Source organism: Grammomys surdaster, unplaced genomic scaffold, assembly GCF_004785775.1.
Source record: "Grammomys surdaster isolate TR1022 unplaced genomic scaffold, NIH_TR_1.0 275, whole genome shotgun sequence".
In the NCBI taxonomy this organism is placed as follows: Eukaryota; Metazoa; Chordata; class Mammalia; order Rodentia; family Muridae; genus Grammomys; species Grammomys surdaster.
In genome coordinates, this window is record NW_021604716.1 from 2,042,646 (window position 1) to 2,055,767 (window position 13,122).

General features: G+C 44.5%; 1 protein-coding gene across 2 annotated transcripts in view; it reads left to right on the forward strand.

Annotated features, from left to right (window-relative positions):
- Btbd11 (BTB domain containing 11) overlaps nt 1–13,122 on the forward strand; it is a 270,646-nt gene that overhangs the window by 164,391 nt on the left and 93,133 nt on the right. For both annotated transcript variants that reach the window (XM_028776953.1, XM_028776952.1), the window contains exon 3: nt 3,156–3,360. In XM_028776953.1, coding sequence (XP_028632786.1) covers nt 3,156–3,360 — 205 coding nt within the window. The remainder of the gene's footprint in view (nt 1–3,155; nt 3,361–13,122) is intronic.

Genomic DNA, 13,122 nt, shown 5'->3' on the forward strand with positions numbered 1-13,122 from the left:
GAAGAAGAAGAAGAAGAAGAAGAAGAAGAAGAAGAAGAAGAAGAAGAAGAAGAAGAAGAGGAGGAGGAGGAGGAGGAAGAAGAAGCTGGTGGTTCTTGTCTATTGTCTTAGCACTTGGGAGGGAGGCTGAAGCAGGAGGATCCCCACAAGTCCTATCAAAGCTGGACTACATAGGCCGTTCAAGGCCATCCTAAGGAAGGGTAGGAGGGAAATGGTGATTGAAAAGATTTGGCTAATGTGATTGTGATCTGCTGGCCCTGCACTTGAAGGCAGGCCAGCAGGCTAGGATTCTAATAAAAAGTGTGTGAGGGCATGTGTGTGTGTGTGTGTGTGTGTGTGTGTGTGTGTGTGCACGAGAACGTCATGCCTCATGTGTGAGCTATCCACAGAGACCAGAAGAGGGGATCAGACACTCTGGGACTCGAGTTGATGCAGCCATGCACAGCCTGATGTGGATGCTAGGAGCTGAACTCTGGTCCTCCGAAAGAGCGGTGCATACTTTTATTTCCTGAGCCATTTCTCTGGCCCCAATTTTAACTCAGGCCTTCCTTCAACCTGAGGAAAATTAGCCAAGACCCATCAGCATTATAGAAGGTGTTCTGCTTTACTGAGAGTCTACTGATCAAAAAAAAAAAAATCCCATAAAAATATCTAGTCAATGTCTGACTAAGCAACTTAGCTCCGCATCTCAGTTGACACATAAAACTAATCATTTCGAATCTTACAGAAGTGGCTTCAAAGGTGTGGAGCACACTCCACTCTACATGAAATGACTTTAGTGGCCAGAGGCAGGGCATTAAAATACATTTACCATGTGCTGTTTTTTTCTAAAACAGCTTTAACGGTTATTACTTAAGAAAGGCTCTGATTGATATGAGCCTTTAAACTTCTTTTTGATACTTTGTTATTCATTTAAGAAGAAAGCAGAAGCAAAATTGAGCTGTCTTCATCAGATTTACTTTCTATTTATGGCAAGTGATGTTCATAGTCTATTTAGGAAAGTGATATAATTTTCCTCATTACATGGATGTATTTAAATACAACAAAATGACTACATTTAAAATTAAGCAAGTAGCAGCAGTGATTGCTCACTTTGGCATGGCAACATCCGTGAAGGATGGGACCATTATCTTAGCCAGAACAAAGATGGGCTTCTGAGGGCTATCAGCCTCCCACTGGAAGATCTGCCCTTTGACCAGTAAAAACATGGAGGTGTGATGGTATTTAGAAGCCTGACTTGAGGGTGGAGAGATAGCTCAGAGGTTAAGAGCACTAGTTGCTCTTCCGGAAGGTACAATTCCCAGCACTCACATAGCAGCTCACAACTGTCTGTAATTCCAGGATCTGACAACCTCACAGACAGACAGACAGACAGACAGACAGACAGACAAAACACCAATACACGTAAAAAATAAAATAAATTATTAAGAGTTCCTACTTCTCTTGCAGAGGACTGAAGTTCAAATCTCACCACCTATATCAAGTAGTTCATAACTGCTTGGAACTCTAGTTCCAGGGAATCTGGTTCCCTCCTCTGGCATCTGCGGGTACCATACTCATATACATAAACCCAGACTCATACACACATGCGTACACATAAGCAAAAATAAAAATCTTTTTAAAATTCCAGTTTCCTTCTGAGAGAAAAGAAAGAAGAACAGCATATTTTTCAAGTTTGCTAATGCTGAGAAGAGGGAAACAGACCCCAGTGTTCAAGAGTATGGCTAAGTGCTTGGATTCTGGTGTCAGAGTCCCAGGTTTAAACCCCAGCTCTCCTCCCCTTACATGTTGTTTATAGCCATGGAACCTTGAGAAGTAATGGAACCTCTTTGGGCTTCCATGTCTTCATCTGTAAGTAGACTTATGTAGGGAAGTACTGTGAGGTGCTGGAGAGTCACCTCAGAGGACCTGGATTTGGCTCCCGGTACCCACATCAGATGACTTCCAAACACCTGTAAGTCCAGCTCCAGGGTACCTAGCACTCTCTGGACTCTTCGGGTACCTGCACAAATGTGCACATAAATTCATGTATGAACATGTACCATGGTGACAAAATGCCCAAGAAATAAACTTAAAGGAAAGGATACTTTAGTTCACAGTTTCTGAGCTGCCAAACCATGATCTGTTTTTGTGTTCTGGACCTGTGGCGAAGCAGAACATCATGGCAGGGCGTGTGTGAGAGTAAAGTGACTCCTTTCACTGACTGGAGACAAAAATACACCTCTCAAAGGTGTGCACCTCTCAAAGGTATACACCCAGTAACCAATTTCCTCCCACAGAGTCTATCTAGTGTTTCCACTGCCCCCAACAGCCCACAAGCCATGAACTCATCAATAGATTAATCCCCCGAAGGCTCTAAGCACCTCCCAAAGGTCCCTGCTGTGGAATTATAGGCCAAATCTTCAACACATAGACTTTGGGATGCACATTAAGTCCAGTCTACTTTCTAGATATGAGTTAAAGCATCTGGACTGTTGCTGGGACCCAGAAAACACCACGTAAGAGGGAGTTATTGTATGAGGAAAGGCTAGCAAGGAAATAGGCAGTTCTAAGCTTACCCCTGAGAGCTCCCTAGGAAGGACAGAGTGCTCAGGAAATGGACAAGATGGATCTTGTATGGCTTCCTGGAGTGGTTACCGTCAGCCATGCAGTGGATACAATAGGAGACACTGAGTCAGGAGCAGCAGCTAACAGGAGCAAAGCACAAAAGCCTCCTATTGCTTGTTAGACATTGGATTTCTAGGGCTGAGGATGGGGTGTCAGGATGCCTGACATGCACAAGGAAGCCCTGGGCTCCATCCTCAACACCACATAGTCAGGAAGTGATAGCTCACGCCTGTAAGCCCCGAACTCAGGAGTTGGAGGCGAGATCAGAAGTCCATGCTATCCTCGGTGACTGAGGCTATCATCGGCTACATTAGAGAGGAGAGGAAGCAATTGGAGTTGCAGAACAGCAAGACTCCAAATGATCCCATTGCCATCTGTGCTTCAGATCATGTCCCTGACAGTCACATGGCCAATGAATGTTTTTTCCTCTCTGCTTGATATGGGACCGTTTCAGTCTCTGAGAGAACCAGCAGGGTCCAGAGTCTCTGCAAAGATCTTCAGATTGGTGTCTGTGCCTGGAGGTTCTGAAACTTTGCTTCTGTCCATAGGTGACCTTGTGTCCCGGGCGATGCACCACCTACAGCCCCTCAATGCGAAACACCACGGCAATGGCACACCCCTGCACCACAAGCAGGGGGCGCTCTACTGGGAGCCAGAGGCCCTGTACACGCTCTGCTACTTCATGCACTGCCCGCAAATGGAGTGGGAGAATCCCAACGTGGAGCCTTCCAAGGTCAACCTCCAGGTGGAGAGGTATGTCTTGCCTGGTTTCTGAGTGTCACAGAACAACTCTTGGCTCGCCATAGCCTCATGATGGGTTGTCATTGCCCTCCGAGATGAAGACAGGTTGTGGGGTGGGGAAGGGAGATAATTGCTGCCCCTATCCTGTAGCACCCTGGAGGGGAACCTCATGACCCGAGGAGACATCTTAAAGCCTGGTGGGGTTTTAGGGATAGCCTTATATGTGGTTGGTCTTGTACAAAATAAAACTGGCCTGGGTCACAGGAGCGTCCCTGTGTATCTCTGAGGGGAAGGAACCTCTGGAATGCAGTTTGGCTTCCTTGTAAAAATAGTTTGCAGGTGCCAGCCTCTTAAATGTCTTCATCTTTCTTTCTTCATGGCTACCTTGGGACCTTGGGTGGATTAGAGCACCTGCTTAGGGATTAAAGGGTCCCTCCGGTGGCATGGATACTAGGCTGACCCGGGAGAAGACACTTAACTGTCCCTGTACCGTGGAATTCTTGTGGGAAGAGAAGGATGGGAAGGGGCTCTGAGCTGTGTCCCTCCATTTCTGCTTGCCTCGGCCTCCCTTCTATACACCAGAAAGCTGAATTACACAATTTCCCAGGATTCCTCAAACCTTTAAATCCCAAGATCCTCTGTGGAAAACCCCCACTTTCTCAGAGATCTGGGATCAGACATAGTTTTCAGACAGGCTACCTAGAAGTGTCCCCTCTCTTTCTCTCTCCTCATCTGTCTTTTCTCCAGACATATGAATCAGGCTTTACCCTGACACAGGCCTTCCTTGGTCTAACTACAATGGACACGACTCCCATTCATACAATCCCCTAGGAGAATAGACGTTGAAATATATACTGCCTGTGCTCCAACCAGGGCACTTCTGACTAAAAACCGAAGCCTTGGGTAAATGCTTTCCCCTCCTCAGCCTTGGTTTCTTCACCTGCAAAATGGGATATAAAAAGCAAATTCCTTACAGGGCTGTTGGAAACTTAAGTGATTTGAACAGTGCCTAGTACACACAAGTATCCAATCAATGCCCTTTCTTACTGTTGTCATTGTAGCTATCACGAACACAGAGCAGAAGAATTCCCAGCTTGAGGTCCTTTCTATCACCCCAATCCAAGTGATTCTAGTAAAACAAAAACAAAAAAACAAAAAACAAAAAAACACCTCAATCACTGTAGAAACAGTGATTCTGTTTCTACCACAGTGTCTTGTGCCCTGGTGGACTCCTTTAAGACCCTCCCACTTCTCAGCTTTCTGTTAAAACAAGAGGATGGAACTTGGCCAGGCAACAGGAATCTTCTTGGCTTTTAGGAGTCCCAAGTTAGTATCAGCATCCAGTCATCTGAAGCTAATGGATCAGGAGTCACCTAGGTTTCTCACATTCCAGGCCAAATCAGTGAACATCCAAGGCAAATTTCCATGTTCAGACATGTCTTGCTAGACTGAAATGTCCACAGTCCCTGAACAATATCCAGCCTCACCCAGACACACCAGCACCTTGTCTTCTTTGACTGTCTGTCCTCAGAGTTGAGGGAATGGAGGCCATTGGCCTTAGCCAGGGAGGTACCAAGCTTTTCAGAGCCCAGGCAGTAGTGAGATTCCTTGACATGCTTCCCTTCTGTCACCTTTGACCTTTGCATCTCTATAGATGATGCTTCTTCATTCCCAGCCAAACGCTGCATCCTCGGAGGCAGATTCTTCTCATTCCATCCTGCCGTTCCCTTCAGGTTCCTATTGTCTGGTCTCACACACTCAAGTGAACTCTTGTAACGTCTGCCTAGCATAGCAACTACCCTGTGGTTCCATACAGATTCCTATGTGTGTACAATGCCTATGAGCTTCATAATGTCCCATCACGCCAGAGCCATTGCTGAGATCAATGCTAGGTGCATAGTGGAAAGCCAACAGATACAATGCAGATGTGGAATGATCCAATTCCAGCTGCCTATGTCCCTCAGGAATTCTGACATCACTGTAGAACTGAAGTCATCATATCCCCGAATCCACTGCTCTTCCTGTCTCTCTGGTCTCTAAGGAAGGCACTCCCATTGGCTTTAGGCAACTAGAACTGTTTGCCTGCTTTTACATCCAACTGGCCAACATGTTGCTTGGCCAGTGTGACTTTTCCTGGAGAGATGAACACATGATAGTGAGGACATCAAATAGTAGACAGGAAGTGATTCCACACAACTGCCTGTATATCTCAGGGAAAAGCGGGGCCTTGTGAGCCCCTCCTCCACTCATGTTAGAAAGTTAATGGGCCCAAATCTTCTTCAGGTCTCCCTAGGATAATCACAGATGCTGACAGTTCAATGGGGCAACAGCCATGTTGTACCAGAGGACAGTGTTCTACGGTGCATATCTCATGCAACATCTGTGACATCTCGTGTCTCTGTTCCCTTCTGCCCAGGCTGCTGTGGCTGTGGCTCATGACCCCCTGCTCTCTCTCCTTGATTATTGAAGCTGACTTCTCACTGAGCTTTTATGCCTATTGGCCAGCTCCACCCTCCTCACAGTTACCAGATTCAAACTTCTAAGAACTAATAGCCACGCTGTTGCGTGACCCCGCCCATACAACTGGGGTTCCTATATCTACTGTGTTTGTGAGCAGCAATTTTCCCATCTTAAGTCTATTTCTGCATTCAGTGTGGTCAGAGCACTTGGAAGTCTAAAGAGGCCCACTAGGAAATGCAGAACTTCTAGGACACACTTGAAAGGGACACGAGCTACACATCCTGGATTTCCTTAAAGCCACTATGTTATTCTTTTCATCCTTCTGTTGGATTTTCTAAAACCAAAGTAGGTGTTAACATTTCTAAAAATCCTGATTGCTTTTGTCTTCTGGAAATCCTACAGCCTGGGGAGTCAGGTGGATGGCTGATAGGAATCCCAGCCTGGCTTTGTACAGTTCTGAAAACTTGAACAAGTGATTTCACCTCTTGGGATCACCTTTTGTCATCAGTAACATGAGAAAGGACACTCCTCATGGGACAGGTACAAGAAGTGAGTTAGATATCAGAGCTCAGACACCCAGGGCAGTCCTTCACCCCTGCTGCTAGTGAAGAAGAAAGCCGCTAACACACATTTTTTCCCTCTAAAATGTTCTTATCATTGCCCTCACTGAAGCTCATGAGCTCCTTCTACAAGAACAGCTCTCTCCCTGTCCCTTAACACTTTTGAATTTAACATCTGAAACCACTATATATGGATTACAGAGGGAGAAGTCCTCAGATTCTTTTCAGTCAGCTTTTTAAAAAACTTACCTTGGGAGATAGGACTACTTTTTAAATTATGTGCGTGCCCACCCCTATCAAGTGGTATCTTGGTATCTCTTCTAACAAATTTGTATAGGGCCATAGTGTATGCATATGTGTGGTGCATGTGTGTGTGGTGTGTGGTATGTGTGTGTGTGTGTGTTTTCTAGACCATTAGCTCCTTAGGAATAGGGCTGATGTAGTTTTTCCATTCTCGCAAAGCCTAGGAATAACTAACTAAAATGTGGATTCTTTCATGTCTCACACAGTCACTTCTGGTCCAAGGATTTTTTTCTTGACTGAAATGCTAAGACATAGCCTATAGAGACTGTTTTCTGTATCACATGGATTCAGTCCCCCAGTTGTTACATTGTTATGGATGATTCCATTTTCCTTGACATGGTTTGAAGAAACTAAGTTGAAATATGAAATTACTGTAGCCTATGTTTTGTCAGGACTTTGGCTACTCTTTCTTGAGCTATTAGAGGCTGTCAAGCATGATAGGTATAGTCCTTTCATTAAAATTAAGATAGATTTTGTGAGATTTATAATTAAGCTGTTTATTGTCCAAACCATAGTGGTATGTTCAAAACACCTTAAAACTGACGGTGAGCTACTTTTTAAAATAGAATTATCTTATGCTGAGAACAAGTCCCCCAAGTCATTATCTTTGCTGTAAATATCAATGATTCCTCGATGTCTTTGGCCACAGATGATTTCACACATTTATTGCCACAATGTAAAATAAAAATAATAGTGGGAGAACAAATAGGAATGCTTTGTGGCCTCAATTATCTGGAGCTGTGTGGGAGGAACAATGAGGAGCTTCACTGGAAAGAGTAGACACAGACAGGTCTGCCTGCCCCCAGTCTTTCTGGAAGAAAAAAAAAGCAGAACTGATTCCAGGTAGCAATAGCTCTCACCTCTTCTGCAAGCAGAATGTACAAACAAATGGGACAGGATGCCTTCTGGGGGAAACTGAACCACAACCATGAGCATCAGTCATTCATGAATTGCCAAGTGTTTGAGGAAAACTAATGGTGTGTAACAAAAGAGCCTTGCCATGCAAGAGAGTTTACACTTGAAGAAACAGAGTTCATAAAACAAGCAGACCAGAACCTTAGAGGTAAATCTCATCCAGTTATATCTTCATGGGTCCTCACTTTGCCAACAGTTTGCCTCTACCCATCACGTCTTAAAGCACTTCCACCCGTGTGGCAAACAAGGTTCCTATTTCAACAGAGTCCCACGGGCTTTCCTAGGGTTGTGCAAAATGTGCAGAAGACTGGATGTAAGTATTCTGTCAGAATGCTTACTTGCCTAAGTTGAGCCCAGGGGGACTGCTTAAAGCAAAAGAAAAGCTCTGAAAGGCTGGGCATGGGGAGAAGGCTCACATACCTTGTCCTCTTCTGTGTGAGAAGTTGACCTGCAATTAATTCCAGGGCTCTGTTCCCCTGGAAACTTGATAAAAGTTGAAGTGTCAGCTGTGTTACTAGGCAACACTCTGCAGCATCAGAATGGCCACATGTTGATAAATTACATCTGGCCTGATGTTTCTAGAAATGTTTGACAAGGACTCGGAGTTTTAGGATTTTCTCAATTCTCTGACTCTTGTCACTCTTTTAAAGGGACCTCGGTGGCTAAATATATGAGAGTCTTCCAAGAGATGGCATTTATAAGCCACAGAAATTCCCACAACTATTCAGGCAAACCTTGTCCCCACAGCTGAGTGTCCCCTGGGTATATGATAGCTCTTCCAGAGTAAAAGGCTCCCTACAATCCTATTGACTAGAACATGGGGTGCTGGCTGCCGGACCAGGCGAGGTCTAGGATAAACTGTAATTCTGGATGTTTAGTTGAGCCTTCAAAGACTTCTGATAGCCACTGGAGCCAGAGAGCCACAACTCCAGGCTCACAGCCTAGAGCAGCATCCAAGTGACACCCAGGCCTACGTCAGTGGAGGTGACACAGACATCAGACTTCACATCACCACTACTGGCTATGAGTCACTCCAGAAGACTTCTGTCACCATTGCCCCAAGAGAGGGAAATCTCTGTCACCATTCTTGTCAGCTAGACATGACACCTGTCACATTGGGTAGCTTCAGATCATATACTTGTACCTTTGCAGAGAAAGCTGGGAAGGGGAACTTGTAGCTTAGGGAACCATGACACAGGCATGGGAATTCTCATACCTGAAAATGTTAGCTCTGGTTCTTGAGAGCCAAAAAAGTCCCCACTACATGCTTTCTTCTACTGTTTTTAAATAATAATAATAATAATAATAATAATAATAAAAACAATAATGCACACATGCTTTGTTTTCATAGTTCAGTACCTTTGGCTTTATTGGACGTACAAGTCATAACTGGTTGGCTTGTACTCTAACAGATGAGAACCAAAATAGTGTCCCAGCACAAGGACACATTGACTTGACACCCTGGAAGTCACACAAATTGAAAAGAGAAGAAAGGAGATGGCTCTGGTAGCTTTGACAGGGATTATAAGTCCTCTTTTCAGAGGAAGGATGCCACCTGCTCTTTCAGAGGGAGGACCATGGTTGGCTCATTCATCTGGTGGGCCCTGAGGAACAAGCACACAAAAGGATCCTGCTCTGTGGCTGAATTAGTTACCTGTCTCTTTGCTGTGACAAACATGCTTGACAAAAGCATTTTAGGCAAGGAAGGATGTGATTTGGGCTCACAGTTTGAGGACAAGAAACTCATAAAAGCAAGAGCATGTGACAGTTGGTCACACTGCATCCACAGTCAGAAGGCAGAGAGGCGGATAGAGGACCCCAGGAGACAGTGCTACCCACAGGTAAGGTGGATTTTTCCCACCTCAATTAACCTAATCTAGATAATCCCCCACAGACATGCTCAGAGATTTGTTTCCATGGTGATTATAAACCCCATCAAGTTAACAACTAAGATTAACCACTATAAGGTCTTTTGGAAACTGGTCCTAAATCTCAACCACCACACAAATAATTTGTAATAAGGAAAAATATACATGCCAAATTTGAAATAACCGATGCTAGAGGCAGGGTTTTAAAATATGATACAGCTGTGACTTGGACATGGTTGTAACTTACTTTATCTGACCAGGGTAAAAATGTATTCCAAGCCCAATAAGTGTGAAACTGCAAGCTATAATTCATGAGTGAGCTAAGTCAGCACGGAGCACACATTAGCAGACAATACCCCATGGACACACTGGTCCACTGCCTGATTGTGAAAATAAAGTTTTACTGGGACACAGCCACACTCATTCACCTACACACTATTTAGATGACAGCTTTTGAACTGTGGCAGAGTCAATTCCTAGCGACAGATATTTGAATGTTCATAAAACTGAAAGTAGTGTTTGGCCTGCTCCAGAAAATACAGAAATACTGACCTCGATGTGAATTGTAACTATCACTTAAAAACAACAACAAATTCAGATTGAACTTTTAAATACCGTTATACTCGTCATGAGGTAAGGCAAATACATACATACATATATATATATATATATATATATATATATATATATATATATATATATATATATATGAAAATGTGTGTGTGTGTGTGTGTGTGTGAAGCTTTCCCTCTAGATCCTGTTAACACAGTGGTTCTCAAACTCCCTAACACTCTGACTCTTTAATATAGTTCCTTATGTTGTGGTGACCCCCAAACATAAAGTTATTTTTATTGCTACTTCATAACTGCAATTTTGCTTCTGTGATATGTAATGTAAACGTCTGATATACAGGATATCTGATATTCGACCCCTGTAAGGTCATTTGACCCACCCCACCCCCCAGAGGAGTTACAACTCACAGGTTGAGAAGGACTGTGTTAACCTGACTGGAGTTAATTAGCTTGCCCAAGGGCATGTAGCTCAAGATGGAGGACTTGAACCCTAGGAGTTGACCTCTGGTGTGTGTTCATATTCACTAGGCTGTTTTTCTCTTAACAGATGATGGATTTCTTTTTCAATGATAACATTTGAAAACTTCATCCCATATCCTTAGAGTCTTTTGTGATCTTCATGCGTGGTTATATGTCACAAAACGAACATGGTTATTAAATCAACTTTGATGAGTACCAAAAAGCTATGAAGAAATTCTGCATGGCCCCTGTGACCAATGGCAAGGACTGTGACTTCAGACAAAGGTGTTTAGATTGCTTCATGACACCGGGTCATAGTCTTACTGCTGTAAAAGAGACACCACGACCAAGGCAACTGTTATAAAGGAAAACATTTAGTTGGGGCTGACTCACAGTTTCTTAGGTTCCATCCATTATTATCATGGCTGGAAGCATGGCAGTATCCAGGCAGGCAGAGTTCTACATCTCAGTTCCCTAGCAGCAGAAGGAAACTGTGTGCCACATTGAGGGTAGCTTAGCATAGGAGACCTCCAAACCTGCCCCCATAATGACACGCTTCCTCCAATAAAGCCACACCTACTCCAACAAGGCCACACCTCCTAGAGTCCCAGTCTCTATGGGCCAGGCATTCAACCCCATGAGTCTATGGGCTCCATATCTAGTCAAGTCACCGTGCACAGTGATACGGGACATGTCTTACACTCGGACCATTGGCTAACCCTGAAGGATAGGCTTCAGTTCACTGCTCTGCCACTGGGCATGGGCAAAGTCAAATGATGTTCTGGGGTACGTGAAGCTCACTTGCTTCATTCATGTTGAAAACAACTAAGGTCCAGTAGGATGTAGAGGGCTCACCTAGAGTCCCGGTCATGTGTGCACGGTGGTGACTCAGTTTCTTTGTTCATGCATATCTTCTCCTGAGAATTCTCTCTTCCTTCTATCCTGCCTGTAGGCTGCCATCCTCAGTTCATATTGCAAGATTAATCTTGGTTAATCTTGGACATCACCTCTTCTACAAGCCCTTCCTTCCTGCTTGACTATACTGAGTAACCAGAACCTAGCTTGGTACATCCCCTATCATAAGCACCAGGTGGGTGTTTGCAGGACCAAGGGTGGCTGCACTCTGACACCTAAGAGTCTGGATGCTGCCTGGAAGAACCATGTTGTCAGTGCCCACTCAGGCAGCCCTCAGCTTGGTACAGGCTCTGCGGTTCACAAGCTGTGTACTCTCCAGGATGGCTTCCATAGCTGTAATCCAGAGATGGTGCCTCCCTCTTCAGCTGTTTGGATGACTGCTGAACTCACAAACATGCCTGTGCCATCAGTGGCACACACTGTTAGCCATCAGACACTTGCACCTACCTGCTCTCAGGGACCTAGAGGTTGTTCTACATCACCACCCGATGCCAAAAAATGTGGCAGATGTGCTAGGTGCTGCATATAAAAGGGCCTTCTGTCACCCCAAATCTCTTTCTGGTTCCTCTCTCCATATCCTACCTACTTCCCTCTCTCTGTCTCCCTATCTGCCTGATAGTGTCTGTCTATTCCTTATGTCCCCATTCCAAGACTGTCTTCACTCTCATCCCTCTCCAATAAATCTCTTATGCTAGATCTGTTGCTTGGTGGCGCACCTTGGTACCCCAATCTCCCTGTATTTATCCTAACACAAACAGGTGCTATTCCTCATATACAAATCTACCCCCAAAATCCAGACTAGCCTCCTTAGAGGGCTGCACAGAGAAACCCTGTCTCAAAAAACCAACAAGAAAGAAAGAGAGAACAAAAGAAAGAAAGAAAGAAAGAAAGAAAGAAAGAAAGAAAGAAAGGAAGGAAGGAAGGAAGGAAGGAAGGAAGGAAGGAAGGAAGGAAGGAAGGAAGGAAAAGCCTAGTGATTTCAGTGAGCCCTTATTATGTGTCAGGATCTTTTCTAAATTCCATAGGTGTACAATATGTCACCTCTCTCTCCCATCTGACAGATACAACAAGGTAAACTCAGAGCCGGTGCTCATATGTACATGGGCTAGTCTGAATGAATCCTGGGTATAGAACGGGTCAGAGCAGAGAGGCAGGTCCTGTCCACCAGAGGATCCAAGACACAGCAAGGCTGTGAGGAAGGAGGAGAGACCCATTGTCATCAATGAGGATCAGAAAGGAGCACTAAGCATGCAGGTGAGACTAACTAGGGCTGTACCCAAGAACCCAGATGCTCCCTGTGTAGATCTCAGGATGCTGGTGTAGGACACTGTTATTTCATCAGCATCCACTCTGAGCCTGGCATGTACCACGTGAGGGACTTTGTACACAGAGCGTTGTATCACCCTCACATCCTTGTCTACACACAAAAAAATATTAAACTGATAGTAAGAAAGGAATTCTGATAGTAATAAAGGAATACTAACAAACATCATAGCCCACTTATTACATATAAAATTGATGCGTAACAGTTATATCTACTTACGAGGCACGATGAGATTTTGATCCATGTGTACGTCTGTTAAATGAGAGAAACACACTGTGGGCGTCCTTTAATTCTGGAGCTATGGTGCTTAGAGTGAGATCCTGGCTTTCATCCACTGAGTGACCTTGGATAAGTTACTTAGCCGAGCCTCTCTTTCCTGGACTATAATAGAAACTCCC